This window comes from Moschus berezovskii, chromosome 4, assembly GCF_049115385.1.
Source record: "Moschus berezovskii isolate FMDL1 chromosome 4, NW_MosBer_1.0, whole genome shotgun sequence".
In the NCBI taxonomy this organism is placed as follows: Eukaryota; Metazoa; Chordata; class Mammalia; order Artiodactyla; family Moschidae; genus Moschus; species Moschus berezovskii.
This window is the reverse complement of record NC_142463.1, coordinates 27542845-27566124: the sequence shown is the minus strand read 5'-3', so window position 1 is coordinate 27566124 and position 23280 is coordinate 27542845. Positions and strand designations below refer to the sequence as shown.

At 40.0% G+C, this 23280-nt stretch overlaps 1 protein-coding gene across 2 annotated transcripts in view; it reads right to left on the bottom strand.

The window, feature by feature from the left end:
- The window catches only part of ZYG11B (zyg-11 family member B, cell cycle regulator), an 80836-nt gene that overhangs the window by 45751 nt on the left and 11805 nt on the right, over positions 1 to 23280 (bottom strand). The window contains exons 2-3 of one of the 2 annotated variants that reach the window (XM_088835307.1): positions 3014 to 3101; positions 1927 to 2092 (exon numbers count right to left, since the gene is read on the bottom strand). In XM_088835307.1, coding sequence (XP_088691433.1) covers positions 1927 to 1939 — 13 coding nt within the window. In that variant the 5' untranslated portion in view covers positions 1940 to 2092; positions 3014 to 3101. The remainder of the gene's footprint in view (positions 1 to 1926; positions 2093 to 3013; positions 3102 to 23280) is intronic. The other variant, XM_055401646.2, reaches the window with a different exon arrangement.

Below are 23280 nucleotides of genomic sequence, written 5' to 3'. Positions count from 1 at the left end.
TGTTTCTCTTGACCCTCACTTTCCTCATTTGAAGTCAGTTTGAAGAAAACTGGTAGAAAACATATTTTGATCAAGCATATAGCTTCCCAAAGACATACTCTGGAAGACAATTATTTAGTTATATGTACTCAAAAACTACTTTCATTATTTTATTCATATAAAGCATTCATCAGTGCCTGATATATAATAAGCATTCAAAAATGTTTGCTGCTATTATTAATCAACAGTAGTTATATTTCAAAAGGAATATGGGAAAGCTACAACTTCAGTTAACATTTATTCTTTTGATTTACAAGACTAGTTATATGTACAAATATTTAAACTGAACTTGCTAAGTGTAATCATTAAATTGAGACCAGAAAGAAATGCTAGCACTAGCATAACCTTTTAAATCTCATCTGTAAGGGATCTTTAACTTAAATGTGGATAATACATATTGAAATTAACACTCATTCCTTCAGCAGGTTGGAAGAATCCAAAGAGACTACAGACTTGAGCAACCTTAGTGAAAACCAAGGAATGGAGACATCTTCCTCCCACTCTTCCCTCGAATGCACTGTCTACATTTGTGTGTGCTCTCTCTTCAGTTTCTCTCTCTCTATAGACACACACACACATATATCAGATAACGGGATATACTTTTGCTGTGATTTTAAGTATACATAATAAATTTATGTATCTGTGTATGTGTGTTCAGTTGCTCAGTCGTGTCTGACTCTTTGCAACTGGCATGGACTGTACCCCACCAGGCTTCCCAGTCCATGGAATTTACCAGGCTTCCCAGTCCATGGAATTTTCCAGGCAAGAATACTGGAGTGGGTGCCATCTTCCCAACCCAGGGACTGAACCGAGTTTCTTGCGTCTCCTGCACTAGAAGGTGAATTCTTTATCACTGAGCCACCTGGGAAGTCCCTTATAGTCCCTATATTCAATATTTAGTAAAATATAACAATTATATTTAAATGTATGTGTGGGTATATATATTTAAAGTCACAACAAAAGTGTATATACCATTATCAGCCCTCCAGGAGCAAGAATACCTCTAATGTAGGAGTAACAAGGTTGTGTGGCAGTGACAAGAAAACAGATTTAAAACAAAATAGATATGCATTTGAACCAGGACTCTATCATTTACTAGCACTGTGACTCTTAACAAGTTACTTCTCTGAACCTCAGTTTCCTTATCTGTATATGAATAGGATAAAAATAGATACCTTATAAGTTTTTGAGAAAATTCAAGAAAAGTATAAAATGCCTGGCATTAATATTACATGGAAGAGGCAATTAATAAATGATAATTATCACTATTGGCATATTTATTCTATCTTATAGTTGTGGAAAAAATTGTATTTCTTACTTGTAAGAGTTTACACACCCTAAATATATAAAGGGATTGAACCTCTTTCAACTTAGAACTTATACATAGGTAACAAAATTCTCAATATATTGTGCATAATCAGAATTTCACAGATAAACCTTTCAAAATTTATTTTCAGAATTTGTTTTTGAAGACAGAAGTAATACATTAGCTATGATTTCCTGTTTCAAAGATCAAAAGCATAAACTAGTTTTTCCATTATAACATTTATTGATTTTCTTGCTGCCAAATAATGTTGTAAGGTATTTTAGACCAGCAGACTTCCAAACGGCTATTTTGGGAGAGAAGTTATTTTTGCCATGCGAATAGCTTCTCATAACAACAAAATAGAAGAAACAAACAAAAACAAGAACTTGTCAGGTTAGAAAAGAAAATGCTTATTTAAATTAAACCATAAGTAGCAAGGTAGGCAAAAATAAATGAATTCCTTTTCCTCAATTAGGCTTTTCTGTTATTTCTATGAAAATAATTAAATGGCCACAGCAGCACTTCAAAATCCAATGCTAATTAAAAGGGCATAATTTTTGTTTCCTCTGTTTATTTATTACCATGAAAAGCCATAGTCTGAAGTAGCCGATCAGCCACCTCCTGTGGGAATACTCCAGGTTCCTGCAGACACAATGTTCCATCTTGTCTTGCTGAGCAGAACTTCTCAAGGTGAGTAGTCAGGAAATTCAAGCAGATATCAAGTAAGGAATAAGGAGATGCCTCCTCCTTGGATCCAGGAAGAAACAAAGGAAAAACCAAAGCCAACAAGTTAGTTTCCAGAAAAGTAGAGAACAAAAGATTCATTTACTTGCTCAACAAGTACTTTTATTCAAGTGTCTACCATGTGCAAGATACCATGTTAGGCAGTGGGAATACAACATATGATCCATGTTCTCAAGAAGCAGGAGAAGAGAAACATTTAAACCCATTTTCACTAAAAGTTTATTAAATACTATAGTATAGGATATATTGGGTAGTCATGTAAACATACAGCAAGGTATCCTAATCAGTCAAGGATGGTTAGGGAAGATGGCACAGCAGAGTCATCTTCCTAAATTACCATCCCAGGACGCTCTACTGCTCAAAACATCAGTGGGATGCATGGGCCTGAACACAAAAGAAAAAAATCTTAGATTGTTAGACTGTTGATGCCTGAGTCCTTCCAAAATCTAGCCCCAATTTACTTTCCAACTTGACCTCCCACAAAATTCCCATCCCAACCTAACAGTTCAAATATGATCAGTTTATTTGGAGGAAAGAATGTGCTATAGGTATTACCCTCAAAAAAGAAAAAGGTTAACCCAGTTATTCCAACCTGAGGAATACAGATCTAATCAAATAAGCACAAAGATTTAAGTATAAGGGTTTTGATTACAGAAATAAACACTCTTTAAGGTCCCTAATAACAGTAATATAACTAAAATATAATTAATTATAGCAGTTACCATCCATTAGGTGCTTTCTGTATGACTCTGCTGAGAGTTTAACATAAACTATCCATTATTTCAGTCATTCCTCACCGCTACTTTACTAAGTAGTGAGGCGTTATTTTCATTTTTGCATAACTGAAAACTAACTCAGAAAAATAACATCTAAGTATTCTACACATAGTAACTGACAAAGTGTAACTTCAAATTAAAAACGGACTTAGGGGGACTTCTCTGGTGGTCCAGTGGATAAGACTCCGAGCTCCCAATGCAGGCGACCCAGGTTCAATCCCTGCCACAACGAAGACCTGATGCAGCCAAATAAATAAATAAAAATATCTTAAAAAAAAAAATGACTCAAGAACACAACTCTTAACCATATTAAATTGATACTACACATGTGGCATTTTAATGGCTGAATAATATGCAGCCATTAAAAATTATAGTTCAAAGATATTACTCAAATATAAAAATATTCATAATAAAAGGTAAGTTTTTAAAAATATATAGTTTACAGAACTTCCTCAACCTGATAAAAGCCATCCATTCATGCTGATCCATTCATATTCATGGATCAGAAGATAATATTTTTAAACTGATCTACAGATTCAGTACAATCCCTACCAAAATTCCAGCTTCTTCTTTTGCAGAAATTAACAAACTGACCTAAAATTCATATGGAAATACAATGGACCTAGAATAACTGAAACAATCTCTGAAAAGAACAACAAAGTTGGAAGACTCACACTTGTCAGTTTTAAAGCTTACTATAAAGCTACAGTAAACAGAGCAGTATGGTACTGACATAAAAACAGACACATAAATCAATGAGATGGAATTGAAAGATCAGAAATAAACTCTTATATTTATGATCAGTTGACTTAAACAAGGCTGTCAAGACAATTCAATGGGAAAAAATAGGCTTTTCAACAAACAGTGCTGGGATAACTGGACATCTACATGCAAAAGGATGAACATGGGGTCCTTCCTCATAGCACATATAAAAATTAACTCAAAATGGATCAAAGGCCCAAAGGTAAACGTGAAAACTATCAGGTTCTTAGAAGAAAACATTGGTATAATCCTTCCTGACTTTGAATTGGTGAATGACTTCTTAGATATGACATCAAAAGCACAAACAACCAAAGAAAAAAGCAGATAAACTAGACTTCATAAAAACAAAAAAACTTTTGCATCAAAGGTCATCATCAAGAAAGTGAAAAGAAAACCCAAAAAATGGGAGAAAATATTTGTAAATCATGTATCTGTTAAGGGATCTGAATCTAGATTATACAAATAATTCTTACAACTCAATTATAAAAAGACAACTCAAAGACAGGCAAAGGTCTAAATGGACATTTCTCCAAAGAAATACAAATGATCAAGAGTCACATGAAAGACAATCAACATCATTAGTTATCAGAAAAATGCAAATCAAAATCACAATGAAGTAATATCTCACACTTACTATTAAGGCTACAACCAAAAGACAGATAAAAACAAGTGTTGGTGAAGATGTGAAGAAACTGGAACTCTCGTACCTTGCAAGTGGAAATGTAAAACGGTACAGTCACTTTGAGAAACAATCTAGCAGGGGCTTCCCCAGTGGCTCAGTGGTGAAGACTCCTGCCAATGCAGGAGACATGGGTTCAATCCCTGATCTGGGAAGATCCCACATGCTACAGAGCAACTAAGCCCATGCACCACAACTATTCAGCCTGCCCACTAGAGCCCAGGAGATGCAACTACTGAGCCCACATACCACAACTACTGAAGCCTGTGCACTGTAGAGCCTGCAACGAGAAGCCACCATAATGAGAACCCAGGCACCGCAACTAGAGAGTAGCTCCTGCTCTCCACAACTGCAGAAAAGCCCACACAGCAATAAAGACCCAGCACAGTCAAGAATAAATCAATTAAAAATTTTTAAAAAGCTAGCAATTGCCATATAACCTTGCAATTCCACTCAGTATATACTTAAGAGAAATGAAAACATTAAGTTACACAAAACTTGAACATAAATGTTTACAAAGGCTTTATTCATAATAGATGAAAAGTGGAAATGGCCTAACATCATCAACTTATGAATGGATAAACAAAACATGGTATACTTACACAATGGAATACTATTCCATTGTATTATGGAATCCCAGATGGATCTCAAAAACATTATACTAGGTGAAAGAAGCCAGCCACAAAAGACCATATAATTCAGAATTCCATTTATGTGGAATGTCCAGAATAGGCAAATCTATACAGACAGAAAGATTAGTGGATGCCTAGAAGCCACTCCAGTACTCTTGCCTAGAAAATCCCATGGATGGAGGAGCCTGGTAGGCTGCAGTCCCTGGGGTCGCTAAGGGTCCAACATGACTGAGCGACTTCACTTTCACTTTTCACTTTCACACGTTGGAGAAGGAAGTGGCAACCCACTCCAGTGTTCTTGCCTGGAGAATCCCAGGGACGGGGGAGCCTGGTGGGCTTCCGTCTATGGGGTCACACAGAGTCGGACACGACTGAAGTGACTTAGCAGCAGCAGCAGCAGAGCTAACGGAAAGGAAGGATTGTAGGAAAATGAGAAGTAAATGCTAATGGGTACATAGCTTCTTTTTGAAATTGAAATATTTGAAAATATTCTGAAATTGTGTATTTACACAACTATGAGTATATTAAAAACCACTGAATTGGGTACCCTTCAAATGGGTGAACTGAATGGTATGTGAATTATATATCAATAAAGTTGTCACAAAAATTAGTTTACAAAACTATAAATATAAAACTGAAATAAGTACATCAAAATATTAACAGTAGTTAACTCTGGGTAAATTGCTATCAGTTATTTTATATGGTATGACCTGCCTCTTGAGAAATCTGTAGGCAGGTCAGGAAGCAACAGTTAGAACTGGACACAGAACAAACTGGTTCCAAATAGGAAAAGGAGTATGGCTGTATATTGTCACCCTGCTTATTTAACTTCTATGTAGAGTATATCATGAGAAACACTGGGCTGGAGAAGCACAAGCTGGAATCAAGATTGTCGGGAAAAATATCAATAACCTCAAATATGCAGATACCACCACCCTTATGGCAGAAAGTAAAGAAGAACTAAAGAGCCTCTTGATGAAAGTGAAAGAGGAGAGTGAGTTGGCTTAAAGCTCAACATTCAGAAAACTAAGATCATGGCATCATCTGGTCCCTTCACTTCATGGCAAATAGATGGGGAAACAACAGAAACAGTGGCTGACTTTATTTTTCTGGGCTCCAAAATCACTGCAGATGGTGACTGAAGCCCTGAAATTAAAAGACGCTTGCTCACTGGAAAGAAAGTTATGACCAACCTAGACAGCATATTAAAAAGCAAAGACATTCAGTTCAGTTCAGTTCAGTCGCTCAGTCGTGTCCGACTCGCCGCAACCCCATGAATCACAGCATGCCAGGCCTCCCTGTCCATCACCAACTCCCGGAGTTCACTCAAACTCATGTCCACAGAGTCGGTGATGCCATCCAGCCATCTCATTCTCTGTCGTCCCCTTCTCCTCCCGCCCCCAACCTTTCCCAGCATCAGAGTCTTTTCCAGTGAGTCAACTTGTCGCATGAGGTGGCCAAAGTATTGCAGTTTCAGCTTTAGCATCAGTGGGCTGGAAGAAGCACAAGCTGGAATCAAGATTGCTGGGAGAAATATCAATAACCTCAGATAAGCAGATGACACTACCCTTATGGCAGAAAGTGAAGAGGAACTCAAAAGCCTCTTGATGAAAGTGAAAGAGGAGAGTGAAAAGGTTGGCTTGAAGCTCAACATTCAGAAAACAAAGATCATGGCATCTGGTCCCATCACTTCATGGGAAATAGATGGAAAAACAGTGGAGACAGTGTCAGACTTTATTTTTGGGGGCTCCAAAATCACTGCAGATGCTGATTGCAGCCATGAAATCAAAAGCAAAGACATTACTTTGCAACAAAGGTCCATCTAGTCAAAGCTATGGTTTTTCCAATAGTCATGTACGGATGTTAGAACTGGACTATAAAGAAAGCTGAGAGTCGAAGAATTGATGCTTTTGCACTGTGGTGTTGGAGAAGAATCTTGAGAGGCCCTTAGACTGCAAGGAGATCCAACCAGTCCATCCTAAAGGAGATCAGTCCTGAATATTCATTGGAAGGACTGATGTTGAAGATGAAATTCCAATACTTCGGCCACCTGATGCGAAGAACTGACTCAATGGAAAAGACCCTGATGCTGGAAAAGATTGAAGGCAGGGGAAGAAGGGGATGACAGAGGATGAGATGGTTGAATGGCATCACCGACTCAATGGACATGAGTTTGAGTAAACTCTGCGAGTTGGTGATAGACAGGGAGGACTGGTGTGCTACAGTCCATGGAGTCACAAAGAGTCAGACACAACTGAGCAACTAAACTGAACTACACTGATCTTATATGAATAAATCAAATTTTCTATATACCATGTGATTTCTAGAATTGAAAGTTATTAAAAATTACATATTTTACAGTTTACGAAGTGCTTTCACATGGACACATTTGATATTGTAATAACTGAGTAAAGTGGACAACAAAGATATTATTTATAAGATGAGAAAACAGACTTCACAAAAGTTAAATAGTTGGTCCAATGTAACAGAGGCTGTGAGCCACCAACCATGAAATTTGTTCTTCTTTTCTTCCATGTTGCTGCTGCTACTGCTAAGTCACTTCAGTCGTGTCCGACTTTGTGTGACCCCATAGACGGCAGCCTACCAGGCTCCCCTGTCCCTGGGATTCTCCAGGCAAGAACACTGGAGTGGGTTGCCATTTCCTTCTCCAATGTGTGAAAGTGAAAAGTGAAAGTGAAGTCAGTCAGTCACGTCCGACTCATTGCGATCCCATGGACTGCAGCCTACCAGGCTCCTCCATCCATGGGATTTTCTAGGCAAGAGTACTGGAGTGGCTTGCCATTGCCTTCTCCGTTCTTCCATGTTAATAAACCTTTTATTTTTACCTAGGCATAAGACCATCTGTAACAAAGGTCATATACCTCTGTCTTCTCTGCAGCCAGATGTAGCTAGAACACATAAGAAAAAGTTCAGAGGAAGTAATTCTTCAAATTCAACTTCTGCATCATAGAATTTTGCATTATCTGTCTTACTTCCTGTGTTTTAAGTATGAATTCTTCCTGCTTTTTCTACTCTTCACTGTACCATCTTCTTCAGTTCAGTTCAGTTCAGTCGCTCAGTCGTGTCCGACTCTCCGCGACCCCATGAATCACAGCATGCCAGGCCTCCCTGTCCATCACCAACTCCCGGAGTACACTCAAACTCATGTCCACAGAGTCGGTGATGCCATCCAGCCATCTCATTCTCCGTCGTCCCCTTCTCCTCCCGCCCCCAACCTTTCCCAGCATCAGACTCTTTTCCAGTGAGTCAACTCGTCGCATGAGGTGGCCAAAGTATTGCAGTTTCAGCTTTAGCATCAGTCCCTCCAATGAACATCCAGGATTGATCTCCTTTAGAATGGACTGGTTGGATCTCCTTGCAGTATAAGGGACTCTCAAGAGTCTTCTCCAACACCACAGTTCAAAAGCATCGATTCTTCGGCGATCAGCTTTCTTCACAGTCCAACTCTCACAACCATACATGACCACGGGAAAAACCATTGCCTTGACTAGACGGACCTTGGTCGGCAAAGTAATGTCTCTGCTTTTTAATATACTATCAAGGTTGGTCATAACTTTCCTTCCAAGGAGCAAGCGTCTTTTAATTTCATGGCTGCAATCAGCATCTGCAGTGATTTTGGAGCCCAAAAAAACAAAGTCTGACACTGTTTCCACTGTTTTTCCATCTATTTCCCATGAAGTGATGGGACCAGATGCCATGATCTTTGTTTTCTGAATGTTGAGCTTCAAGCCAACCTTTTCACTCTCCTCTTTCACTTTCATCAAGAGGCTTTTGAGTTCCTCTTCACTTTCTGCCATAAGGGTAGTGTCATCTGCATATCTGAGGTTATTGATATTTCTCCCAGCAATCTTGATTCCAGCTTGTGCTTCTTCCAGCCCAGCGTTCCTCATGATGTACTCAGCATATAAGTTAAATAAGCAAGGTGACAATATACAACCTTGACGCACTCCTTTTCCTATTTGGAACCAGTCTGTTGTTCCATGACCGGTTCTAACTGTTGCTTCCTGACCTGCATACAGGTTTCTCAAGAGGCAGGTCAGGTGGTCTGGGATTCCCATCTCTTTCAGAATGTTCCACAGTTTATTGTGATCCACACAGTCAAAGGCTTTGGCATAGTCAATGAAGCAGAAATAGATGTTTTTCTGAAACTCTCTTGCTTTCTCCATGATCCAGCGGATGTTGGCAATTTGATCTCTGGTGCCTCTGCCTTTTCTAAAACCTGCTTGAACATCTGGGAGTTCACGGTTTACATACTGCTGAAGCCTGGCTTGGAGAATTTTGAGCATGACTTTACTAGCGTGTGAGATGAGTGCAATTGTGCGGTAGTTTGAGCATTCTTTGGCATTGCCTTTCTTTGGGATTGGAATGAAGACTGACCTCTTCCAGTCCTGTGGCCACTGCTGAGTTTTCCAAATCTGCTGGCATATTGAGTGCAGCACTTTCACAGCATCATCTTTCAAGACTTGAAATAGCTCAACTGGAATTCCATCACCACCACTAGCTTTGTTCGTAGTGATGCTTTCTAAGGCCCACTTGACTTCACATTCCAAGATGTCTGGCTCTAGGTCAGTGATCACATTATCGTGACTATCTTGGTCGTGAAGATCTTTTTTGTACAGTTCTTCTGTGTATTCCTGCCACCTCTTCTTAATATCTTCTGCTTCTGTTAGGTCCATACCATTTCTGTCCTTTATCGAGCCCATCTTTGCATGAAAAGTTCCCTTGGAATCTCTGATTTTCTTGAAGAGGTCTCTTGTTTTTCCTATTCTGTTGTTTTCCTCTATTTCTTTGCATTGATCACTGAGGAAGGCTTTCTTATCTCTCCTTGCTATTCTTTGGAACTCTGCATTCAGATGCTTATATCTTTCCTTTTCTCCTTTGCTTTTCGCCTCTCTTCTTTTTACAGCTATTTGTAAGGCCTCCTCAGACAGCCATTTCGCTCTTTTGCATTTCTTTTCCATGGGGATGGTCTTGGTCCCTGTCTCCTGTACAATGTCACGAACCTCCGTCCAGAGTTCATCAGGCACTCTATCAATCAGATCTAGTCCCTTAAATCTATTTCTCACTTCCACTGCATAATCATAAGGGATTTGATTGAGGTCATATCTGAATGGTCTAGTGGTTTTCCCTACTTTCTTCAATTTAAGTCTGAACTTCGCAATAAGGAGTTCATGATCCGAGCCACAGTCAGCTCCTGGTCTTGTTTTCGCTAACTGTATACAGCTTCTCCATCTTTGGTTGCAAAGAATATAATCAATCTGATTTCGGTGTTGACCATCTGGTGATGTCCATGTGTAGAGTCTTCTCTTGTGTTGTTGGAAGAGGGTGTTTGCTATGACCAGTGCATTCTCTTGACAAAACTCTATTAGCCTTTGCCCTGCTTCATTCCGTGCTCCAAGGCCAAATTTGCCAGTTACTCCAGGTGTTTCTTGACTTCCTACTTTTGCATTCCAGTCCCCTATAATGAAAAGGACATCTTTTTTGGGTGTTAGTTCTAAAAGGTCTTGTAGGTCTTCATAGAACCGATTAACTTCGGCTTCTTCAGCATTACTGGTTGGGGCATAGGCCTGGATTACTGTAATATTGAATGGTTTGCCTTGGAAAGCCATCTTCTTAGATGTCTATAATTCATCACCCAGATGAATCAAGCTACCCTTTGACTTCAGTTTTTATTTTACAAAAGAAAATGAATGAAAGTTGGGTAACTGTCAGAGATGAGACATGAACTCTCTGAGTACATAATTTTTAGAAGTCATTTTAACAGAACAAACCTACGTAAGTAATATATGAACATTTAGAATACTGAATTAATCATTCTAAAAAATTTTTCCAATTGATAAATATGTTCACAAACAAAAACAATTTTTTCACCCCCATGAATTTTTCCTTTTCAGAGAAAACTCCACCTTATCTCTACGTTAATTCCTATTAGTAAGCATAATAAGACTGTTCTAGTCAGCTGTTCTATTGGGAAGTACATGTGCCTAATAGTTAATTACCTGGGCTTTGGAACTAGAATGCAAATCCCAACTTTTCATTAGCTAACTGTGTGACATTACACAAGTTATCTAAACTTTCTGCTCCTCAGTTTTCTCATCTTATAATGCAGATAATAATAATGCCTAATTCATAAAGTTGTTGTGAGGATTCAATGAGATAAATAGGAACAAAAGAACTCAGAATAATGGCAGTATGTCTGGAAACACAGCTTGCAAGGGTCAGAGTCAGGATTTAGACCCAGGAAATGTAGCTCCAAGAGCCTATGCCCTTATCCAGCATAATATACTATCTTTCAACTTTATATACAAATTCTAAATATGTTACCTCACCTGATACTGAAAGCAGTTATGTGATGTGAACAAGGAAAATCATCTCCATTTAAAGAAAAACAACAGAGGGGTTATATATATCAAGCCAATGACAAAACTAGAACTGTACTCAGGTTATTTGAGATCTCCTCCAAAAACTATACTGCCATCTGTGATTACCCAAATTCCAGTATTTTAAGCTAACACAGAAGTATTGAGAGATCAGTAATTTTAATTTTATTATTATTATTTTTGGCCACATCAAGGCATGTGTTCCCCACCCAGGGACAGAGTCTGGGCTATGGTGAAAAGTGAAAGCACCTTCTAACCACTAGGATTTCCAGGGAATCCCCTTTGTTTTTAAACAGACAACAGCAGCACAGGACAAATAAAGAAAGGATAAAGCAGAAGCTGAAATTCGGTGTCTAAACAATTCATCTCTTGAAAATTCCTGCTCAGGGAGATTTTTCCCTTCACCAATTAGGCACACTCCAGGCAAGGCAAAAACAAAGCTCCTACTGGAAAAAAAGCAGGAGGGAGAGGAGGTCAAGTCTGATTTCGTTTGGATCACAAGGTAACGCAGACAGTTCAAAGACTAAATTTCTAGGAAGAACAAACGAGAAAGTTCTTTTTAATTAATTGAAATGGCTTCTATTCAATCTGGACCAATCCAACTCTTCACTGCATAGCTTTTATCCTATACTCTTCCAAAAAAATTTCAAAGGTTCCATATCATCCATAACCACAGCTCTCATGCTTGGAACATGTTTCAAGAGGCTCCCCAGCAGGAGTGTGCCATGGGATTAAAACTACAGTATTAACTTGACACATTTTTTTTTTTTAACTAAAGAAAACAATTTTATAGAATAGATAAATGAACTTCATAAACAAAAAAATGGAATGGGCTATATGGTTTAACTGTATTTCCAAATGTTACCTTCTGTTTTTTTGTAAAGCTTAAATAATTGCTGGGGCTCCCTGGGGACTAGGTTCTGGACAGAGGGGCACTGCATTTTGCACAGCACTGTAAACACAGGTGGAGGGGAAAGAAACCCTGGTGAGTGTGTTTAGAACATCAAACACACTCAAAGATTATTTGAGGGGATAAGAGTATGGGAGGTTGGGGGAAAGGGAACCAAGTTATGTAACTAACAAAAATATTTTTGTACTGCAACCAGTATATTAAGTAAAAGGCAAAAACTGCATGAATTTTAAGATGTAACACAAAATTACCAAGAAATTACTATCTGTAACACTGGTTTCAAGTAAATCCCTTTTCTATCTTCCAGGAAATCAGTTTCCCCTGATGTAGGAAGTTGGAAAAGAGACCTAGAGAATAAAATATAAACATTATAGCATGGTATTCAAAACCTTTACTAACTGGCTCCAGCCTTCCTTTCCAGCCTCATTTTCTACTGTTCCCTTCTCCCTCTAAACATGTTACTAACTAAATACACTAAACTAAATGTTCCTTAACGCAACCGACTATTTACCATCTCTTCCTAAGCACTGGATCAAACATTTTCACATCTCTGAAACTTTTTTTAGATGAGTCCTTCTCTGTGGCAAAATCTGACACATCCTTCAGCAATCAGCCAAACCTCACTAGTTCTATGATGCCCTTCCTAATTTCCAGGGCAGAATTAATTTGACTCAGCACCTGGGAGATTAATCTGCACCATTATCTATTAGCTACTGAGGAGAAGGGGACGACAGAGAATGAGATGGCTGGATGGCATCACCGACTCTATGGACATGAGTTTGAGTGAACTCCGGGAGTTGGTGATGGACAGGGAGGCCCGGCGTGCTGTGATTCATGGGGTCACAGAGAGTCGGACACGACTGAGCAACTGAACTAAACTGAACTGACTGAACTGAATGACAGTTGTGTGGTGAAAGGCACAATCCAGCAACTTTATATTTACATTTGCAATCTTCAAAACAACCTGCTTTGAACAAAACAGGTAAACTAAGGCTCAGAAAGATTAACTTACTGTGAAAGATAAAAGAGCCAGCAGAAGGTAGAGCAAGAATAAAAATTACAAGAGCTATCATTGTAGTGACAGAGCGCGCGCACACACACACACACACACACACACACACATTTTTCATGAAACACTGTCTCTGATCCTGGTTCACAGCTCTTTAGATATATGAGCTCTTTGAATTTCTAGGTTCTCTGAATCAAGCACCATTACAATATACATTTTAATGAGGAAACTAAGGTTTAGGTTAAAGAAAAAATATATATAAATATACATACACACGGCCAGCATGTTGATAAACTGGAACTCCAACTAAAAAATGAGGCCAAACCTATATTTTCAAGCTCTTAAACCACTATACTAATATCATAATCATAGGGCTTTATTTGTTCATATATGCTATGTACTATATGCAATAAACTATGCTAAGTACATTACATATATAATTTCATTTCCTTCTCATTAAAATTGTACCAGTATCCCCTATTCTATGAAGATGAAGACACTGAAACTTAAGGAGTCATTAATTTGCCAAGATGATACAGCTAATAGGTGTCAGAGCCAGGATTAAACCCCAGGCAATCTGATTCCAGAATTAAGGCTGTGCTTTTACCACTACATAAGCTGCTCTTTATATCTGACTCCAAAGCTAGTTTCTTTTATAATTTCTGTTACACCATAGTTATTTATGACTGTATCTGTCTCCAAGGAACATATTAACCCTTTTTGTATAGCCTTAGCACCCAGCACACTCCCTGATATTTACCTGTTAAAAGAGAAAGAGTTCAAATTGGAATAGTGGTAAAAAGATTTGCCCAGTCACACTATTTGTAAGAAGTGGGGCAAAGATGTAACCCTAGATCTTATTTATGAGTCTATATCTTTTCCACTATAATATGTGAGAGACATGGGTTCGATCTCTGGGTCGGGAAGATCCCCTGGAGAAGGAAATGGCAATCTTCTCTAGTATTCTTGCCTGGAGAATCCAATAGACGGAGGAGCCTGGTGGGCTACTGTCCATAGGGTCGCAAAGAGTCTGACACCACTGAAGTGACAGTACGCACGCACCCACACATACCATGTGCTCAGTTGCTACAGTCTGTCTGACTCTCTGAGACCCCATGGATGGTAGCCCACCAGGCTCTTTTGTTCATGGGATTGTCCCGCAAGAATACTGGAGTGGGTTGCCATGTTCTCCTCCAGGGGATCTTCCCCACTCAGTGATCAAACCTGAGTCTCCTGCACCTCCAGCATTGGCAGCTGATTTCTTTACCATTGAGCCACCTGGGAAGCCCCATACTGTACCATACTTCAGAACGATTATTAGTTTGGCACTGACATAAATGCCAAAAACCAACTTGGGGACCAGCTGGTTGTTACAGTGACTCACACAAGTGGTGATAATGTTGTGGATTACGGCAGAAGCAAAGAAAATGGGGGGAAAAAATCCAAAGTGAAAAACAATTTGAAGGAAGAACTGACAAGATGCAGCAAGTGACCAAACAGGAAACAGATGCTCATTTCTGAATTCCCAGTGCCTAGCATAATGCCTTTGGAGAAGGAAATCGCAACCCACTCCAGTATTCTTGCCTGGAGAATCCCAGGGACAGAGGAGCCTAGTGGGCTGTCATCTATGGGGTCACACAGAGTCAGACACAACTGAAGCGATTTATTAGCAGCAGCAGCAGCATAATGCCTGGCACTCTCCTAGATACTCGAGTGTTCTCTGGATTGACCAGCATTCCTATAGAATCCTTTTGACACATATTTGGCCTTCTCAGCAGACTTGTGGAGCTGGTGTAATAGACGCTATTTTGTATATGAGGATACTGGAGATTAGAAAGAACAATGCACCCAAGTTCATCGAGTTAAAAATGTAGCAGAATTAGGCTTTGAACCAACATATTTAATTCTAATTTTTCGTATTCCATAGAGTGCTGTCAGATGAAGGAGGGAAAAGGGTGGAAGACAGAGAAGTTGAGGTTTTTTTTAAAAAAAAAAAACAAATCCAACAGGATAACTAAGCCCTGTAATTAACTATCACATGTACAGCAGGCAGGATGAGATGGGCCCTCAACAGTGACTGAAGAAATATCCTATGGAAAAGAGGAAAAATAACACCAGTCTGAAAGAACAGCACAGCTCTTTAACTTTTTTTGTTAACATGGTGTTTTCTGGAACTGGATAAAATCCTGACATTGTGAATCATTCAAATCAAGTATACCCAGATTGGTCCTCTCAAATACTGCTGCTCAAAGTATAAATTGTCACAATTTCTCTGGATATAAAAGACTTAATTACAATCTTAAAAACACCCAGTCCCTAGATCCAGGACCTCATCTAAGAATTTACCAGAAACAAAAAAGAAAAAATTTTTTAAAAGGGAGGGGCGGATAACCAGAGATATTAACAAAGGAATTTACACAAAGAGACTTATTCACATTTTTTTCTAACCTCCCCCCTAAAATACATATACAAATTCTAAAATAGGGGGGAAATGGCAAGCAAATTATGGTATATCAACTATATAGATAATTACATAATAATATGTTTATGAATAACTCTTTTTTTAGAACCCAGTCTTTAAAGTATCTTTTTCCACATTTTATTCTGAAATGATGAAACAAAAAGTTATTCAATTTCAGTTATGTATATGTGCGAGAAGGATACAATGTCAAACTATTTTTATTTTTTGTCTCTAAACTTCATTTCTGGAAAAAAATTTTACTTCTTAGATATGTGTTATGTGAATTCTTAAACGAATTTTTCCAGTAGTAGAGTAGTAATTTTTGTTCAGAATTTAAGTTTTCTTGAGCTATAATCAAACACCTTTGAGTTGGTTTGGGCTAAGTTTTTTTTTTTTTTTCAAACTTTAAACTTTTTACTTTGTATTTGGATATAGCCAATTAACAATATTGTGGTAGTTTCAGGTGAAGAGCTAAGGGACTCAGCCATACATATACATGTATCCATTCTCCCCTCAACCCCCTTCCCATCCAGGCTGGCACATAACACAGAGTAGAGTTCCATGTGCTATACAGTAGATCCTTGTTGGTTAAAGACAGTAAAATGCTAAGAATAAAGTTAATCTAAGCTAAATAAAAACTGTATATGCAGCAAGTTTTCAACTAAACATCTACACAGGCATAGGATTCCCTTGTGGTTCAGCTGGTAAACAATCAGCCTGCAATGCAGGAGACCTGGGTTTGATCCATGGGTTAGGAAGATTCCCCTGGAGAAGGGAACGGCTACCCATTGTAGTATTCTGGTCTGGAGAATTCCATGGACTGTACAGTCCATGGGGTCACAGAGTCGGACACGGCTGAGCAAATTTCAGAAGATTAAATAGCTACTTCTAGGTGATGGAATTCCAGTTGAGCTATTTCAAATCTTGAAAGATGCTGCTGTGAAAGTGCCGCACTCAATATGCCAGCAAATTTGGAAAACTGAGCAGTGGCCACAGGACTGGAAAAGGTCAGTCTTCATTCCAATCCCAAAGAAAGGCAATGCCAAAGAATGCTCAAACTACCGTACAATTGCACTCATCTCACACACTAGTAAAGTCATGCTCAAAATTCTCCAAGCCAGGCTTCAGCAATATGTGAACCGTGAACTCCCAGATGTTCAAGCAGGTTTTAGAAAAGGTAGAGGCACCAGAGATCAAATTGCCAACATCCGCTGGATCATGGGGAAAGCAAGAGAGTTCCAGAAAAACATCTATTTCTGCTTCATTGACTATGTCAAAGCCTTTGACTGTGTGGATCACAATAAACTGTGGAACATTCTGAAAGAGATGGGAATCCCAGACCACCTGACCTGCCTCTTGAGAAACCTGTATGCAGGTCAGGAAGCAACAGTCAGAACTGGACATGGAACAACAGACTGGTTCCAAATAGGAAAAGGAGTACGTCAAGGCTGTATATTGTCACCTTGCTTATTTAACTTATATGCAGAGTACATCATGAGGAACGCTGGGCTGGAGGAAGCACAAGCTGGAATCAAGATTGCCAGGAGAAATATCAATAACCTCGGATATGCAGATGACACTACACTTATGGCAGAAAGTGAAGAGGAACTCAAAAGCCTCTTGATGAAAGTGAAAGAGAGTGAAAAGGTTGGCTTGAAGCTCAACATTCAGAAAACAAAGATCATGGCATCTGGTCCCATCACTTCATGGGAAATAGATGGAAAAACAGTGGAAACAGTGGCAGACTTTATTTTTTTGGGCTCCAAAATCACTGCGGATGCTGATTGCAGCCATGAAATTAAAAGACGCTTACTCCTTGGAAGGAAAGTTGTGACCAACCTAGATAGTATATTAAAAAGCAGAGACATTACTTTGCCAACCAAGGTCCGTCTAGTCAAGGCTATGGTTTTTCCCGTGGTCATGTATGGATGTGAGAGTTGGACTGTGAAGAAAGCTGATCGCCGAAGAATTGATGCTTTTGAACTGTGGTTTTGGAGAAGACTCTTGAGAGTCCCTTGTACTGCAAGGAGATCCAACCAATCCATTCTAGAGGAGATCAATCCTGGGTGTTCACTGGAAGGACTGATGCTGAAGCTGAAACTCCAATACTTTGGCCACCTCATGCGACGAGTTGCCTCACTGGAAAAGACTCTGATGCTGGGAAAGGTTGGGGGTGGGAGGAGAAGGGGACGACAGAGAATGAGATGGCTGGATGGCATCACCGACTCTGTGGACATGAGTTTGAGTGAACTCCGGGAGTTGGTGATAGACAGGGAGGCCTGGTGTGCTGTGATTCATGAGGTTGTAGAGAGTCGTACATGACTGAGCAACTGAACTGAACTGAACTGAAACTAAACAATATGTTATTTTAAACTTATAGAGAAGAGCAAGGGAAAGATTTAAAATTAAAAAGGATAGTGGATATCTTGGGGTGGGTGGAAGTAGCACAGAAGAATGGGACACACAGAGGAAAAAATGGCAGTGGTTATCCTCTATTTCTTGCTGTATTGGCCCTGTTCTCCGCTTTTTGGTTTTGCTGTTTGGCGGCGTGGCCCTGCTCAGTTCTGCCTCCGGCCCACCATCTCCTTGAGACCTAACACCGTAAGTGGACGCCGATGAGGCTGGAAGGGGCGGGTTGAGAGCTGGTGGTCACACCGCTGGGGCTTTGCCCAGCTGAAGGCGGGAGGCACCTGGGCCTGGCCTCGCCTCGCCTCAGGCCTGGTGGAACAGCTGTCGACCGCATTCTCCGGGAGGTGCCAGCGGGCCCCGTTCTCCCACCCCTTGGGTCGACTCGAGGAGGCCTCCTCTAGTCGCGCGTCTTCACGGCGCCCCCGTGAGTGTCCGGCGGGCGGGAGGGAGAAGGCGCGAGTCGAGCCCGGGATTGGGCCTCGTCTGCACCGGGCGACCGTCAGCCGCCGCGGTGTTGGGCTGCAGGCCCAGTCTGGGGCCGGGGGTCTCCCTTGGCAGTAAGCCTGCCGGCCCCAGGACCCAGGGCGAGGGTGGCGGTGGGGCTTTTAATGGAGTTCCCGGGGCTGTCCTGAGTGTGGGCGTGTGTCCATGTTTCTTGTTTTGGTGTCCGGTGCGAGCGTGGCAGTGGTAGTCCGGGAACGCTGGATTCTTGGTTCACATCCTTTCTCGCCCGTGTATCTGGCGTCACTAGTCACCGGTCCTACCTAACTGCTGGGACCGAATCTTGGCAGAGAGCCGCCTTACCTGCTCCTTCAGAATATTTCTGTTTTGCCACAGCTAGAGATTGCTGAAACGCTTCTTGTAATAGCAGATGCCATCAATGGCAAGTCACTCCAGTACTCTTGCCTAGAAAATCCCATGGATGGAGGAGCCTGGTAGGCTGCAGTCCCTGGGGTTGCTAAGGGTCGGACACAACTGAGCAACTTCACTTTCACTTTTCACTTTCACACATTGGAGAAGGAAATGGCAACCTGCTCCAGTGTTCTTGCCTGGAGAATCCCAGGGACGGGGGAGCCTGGTGGGCTTCCGTCTATGGGGTCACACAGAGTCGGACACGACTGAAGTGACTTAGCAGCAGCAGCATCCTCAAGTTGGATGCTGGTTTTTAGACGTTTGTTTACTATGCTTCATGGCTTACATAAATGTTTTCTATGGTCTTCTAAATGTATCGAATTTTTTAAAAAATAAGATTTACTTTTATTCATTTATCTGACTGGACTGGGTTTTAGTTGGAGCATGTGGGATCTAGTTACCTGACCAGGGATCAAATCTGGTCCCCTGCTTTGGGAGCACAGAGTCTTAGTCACTGGACCATGAGGGAAGTCCCTAAAAGTATCAGTTATTAAAAATAAGAGGAAAAAAAAGCAAAAACTTGTGAAAACATTGAAAAAAAGAGCTGTCTTCACATTTGTGCTTTTCAAATATTTCAAAATAACCAAAAATCAGTGTCTATTTTATCAATGACAATCACACTTTTCAATATATGTATTCAAACTAGTAAGAACAGACCTTTTATATTAGACTTTATAATAGACCTTTTATATTTAATTACTCCAGGAGTTGGTGATGGACAGGGAGGCCTGGAGTGCTGCAATCCATGGGGTCGCAAAGACTTGGACATGACTGAGCAACTGAACTGAACTGATACATATAATTAAAATTATATTAACTATGAATGAAAATATACATGCTGTGCTGTGCTTAGTCGCTCAGTCATGTCCGACTCTTTGAGACCCCACGGACTGCAGCCCACCTGGCTCCTCTGTCCATGGGGATTCTCCAGGCAAGAAATCTAGGGCGAGTTGCCATGTCCTCCTCCAGGGGATCTTCCCAACCCAGGGATCAAACCCAGGTCTCCCGAATTGCAGGTGGTTTCTTTACCAACTGAGCCACCAGGGAAGCCCAAGAATACTTGAGTAGGTAACCTATCCCTTCTCCAGGGGATCTTCTGGACCCTGGAATCAAACCAGGGCCTCCTGCATTGCAGGCAGATTCCCTACCACCTGAGCTACCAGGGAAACCCATACACATGTACACACACATTTTCATTTTTCCTAAATTGGTCATAATGTAACTTCTCACCACTGCTCCTACACCCTTTCCCTATGCAGTCTTACATTCCTGAGATTTTACCATCTAATAATGATGGACTGGGTTGGAAAGGGCATCTTGAGAAGGGTTTCAGGGGAAAGGCAGGAGGACGGTTATGATGTATATAAAAGGAAGTAAATAGGAATAAAAAGGGAATTTTAAGAAATACATCTGTGAACTCTGTTCTATTTCAGGTGTCCAAAAATTTTGCAAATAAGACTCTGAGTTATTACTAAATGACTTTTTGGCTCAAGGATTATATTCCATAGATTATGACACTGCTCTGAGGCTAAGCGACGTGGAACATAGCTTAAATAGTTATACATAAACAATTAAAGAATTTTTCCTGCTATTAAAGCTAGGTATATAAATATGTATCTTCTCTTCTGCTCCTGTCTTTATATGCTACAAAGCAGACCCTTGAAGGAACAACAAAAGAAAAGAACAACAAAAATAAAGAACAAGCGGACTGAAAGGAGGTTAGGAGAGGTCTTGAGATGACACTACCTAGGGGAAACACAGTTCATTTCAGTTGCTCAGTCGTGTCCGACTCTTTGCGACTCCATGAACCACAGCACGCCAGGCCTCCCTGGAGACACAGAAGGCTTTCAAATGAGGAAAAGGGGAAAAAAGTAATAATGAAACTAACAGCTCGCACTACAAGAGCCAAGATGTAGGTCCACACCTTCATCATTTAACAGCTGTCTAACTCTTCGATTTACCAAGTCTTTTCAGTAGTCCAGTGGTAGTCCAATGGTTAAGAATCTACCTTGCAATGCACAGGACACCAGATCAATCCCTGGTCTGGGACGATCCCACACGCTGCAGGGCAACTAAATCCATGTGCCACAACTACCAAGCTTGCGCTCTAGAGCCCATGAGCCACGATTACTGAGCCCCTGAGCACCTAGAGCCTGTGCTCTCCAATAAGAGAAGCCTCTGCAATGAAAAGCCCGCACGCGGCAACTAGAGAGTAACCCCTGCTCACCACGACTAGAGACAGCCTGTGTGCAACAACGAAGACCAGTGCAATCAAAAATAATTTTAAATAAATAAATAAATATTAAGCCTTTTGAAAACAATCATTATGATGATTCTATGAAGTAAGGAGAAAAGAGATTATCTTTGTTGAAGAAGCTGAGGTTCAGAGAAGAAATGTTACCAGTGGTGGTCATGCCTCCCTTTCTTAATACATGCTGTCCTCTCTCCTTAGAGTACCCTTCTCTACCTCATGTATTAAATTCCTACCAACACTACAAGAGCCACGACACATGTTCACTGCTCCATGAAGCTGTTCCTCATATCCCAAAATACAATTGATATAATCACATGACATTCCTTATACAGTTCTATTACAATTATCCACTGTATAACTTTTACTTGTTTAGATGGCCATCTCCCTCTCAAGACTACACATTCAAGGAAAGTTAGTAGTTCTCAAATGCTTGTTGTCTAAGATCCACATAAGTGGGGAAAAAAAACCTCAAAGCCTATCCATCCCTCCTGGTTCCCAAGTTCCAATATAAAACGGTATTAACAATATCACTACAAGGGAATTTTACAGACATTTGCTTCACCAAGAAAAATGGATGTTTCCTATTCAAGTTACAAAACACTATCAAAGTCTAAATCTGGAAATTTTTATGTCAAAAGTTCTTTTAGTACAAATATATATATAACCACACACTAGATTAAGTCAATGATAATTTATAATTAAGATACAAAACTAGTAACAATAAAAAAAATACCACCATCTCAATACAACAATGCTGAAGCACTGATTACAAATCTCTCTTCCAAATTATGGGAATTACAATAAGCTACATTTGTACATATGTAGTAGGAGATTTGCAACATTTCCAAGTACCAGACAGAAGAACAGACTTCTTCCTAAGGAGTCTTTGAGGAGTTATATGCTGATACTCATTAGCTCTTCCTAATCTTCTCATGGCTTTCTTTTAATCTTCCTAATTTTTTAATTTTCTTTCTTATGTTCTCCTTTCTTGACGTATTTAGTAATCTATGCAATATTCAGCTAGAGGCATACTCAGTCACTTCCCCATGACTCAGTTATATAATTTGTTGGTTGGTTTGTTTTCTATACATAAAAGCTTCACTCTGTTACTATGTCACCAGGGTCACGGCAAAGAAGCATTTCAGCATTCTGAGCAGTGGTCTACCCACTTCTCGCAAGTGGGGAGGTGGGGGACACTGGGAATTGACTACACATTGTAACTGCAGTCTACTGCTGGAGGAGACTGGGGCCTCCACTGTTGCTGGAGTGATAAAAAATGAAGTCCTCATCCATCAGGCATCTTTTATACTTAGGACCTAAAGTCCCCAAAAATGCATCAGATAACTTATTTGTTGAATGAATTAGTAAGTTACTAGATGACATCTCAGAATTAATTTTATTTCTCAAGAAACTACTTCAGGAAACATCTGATACAAAAAATAGTAAGACTGCCTTAATTCCTCAAGACAGACCTTGTGGACTTCAAAACTATTAAATAATGAGGCCTCTCTTTTGATTAATTAATTAAAAGAAAAAAATACACTTTATGGATGATACCAGGAACAGTATCTAACAGTAAAAAAATCAAATTCACATCCTTTATATCATTTGACACCTATAATAACCTTGTGAAGTAAAAGGAAAAATATTACAAATTTCATTTCACAGTTAAGGAAGCTGAGGCACAAAAATGAAATGTTTCCAGAGACCCTGTGCTTAATAGGAAGAATACTCAACCTGGATTTGAATTCAATGGTGTTACACTGCAAATTATTTAGCTTTTCTGATCCTCTGTCCTATCCTGGGGATAATATAAATACTTATCTCATGGTGCTATTGTCAGGATGAAGTGAGAAACTGTTTTTAAAGCCCCCAGCACAATGCCTGGTAAGGTAATTACTCAATAAATGTTCCCTTCTTACTTAATAGCCATGATCTTGCACAAGTTACATAAGTTCAAGTTTCAGACACATAAGGCAGAAAGTT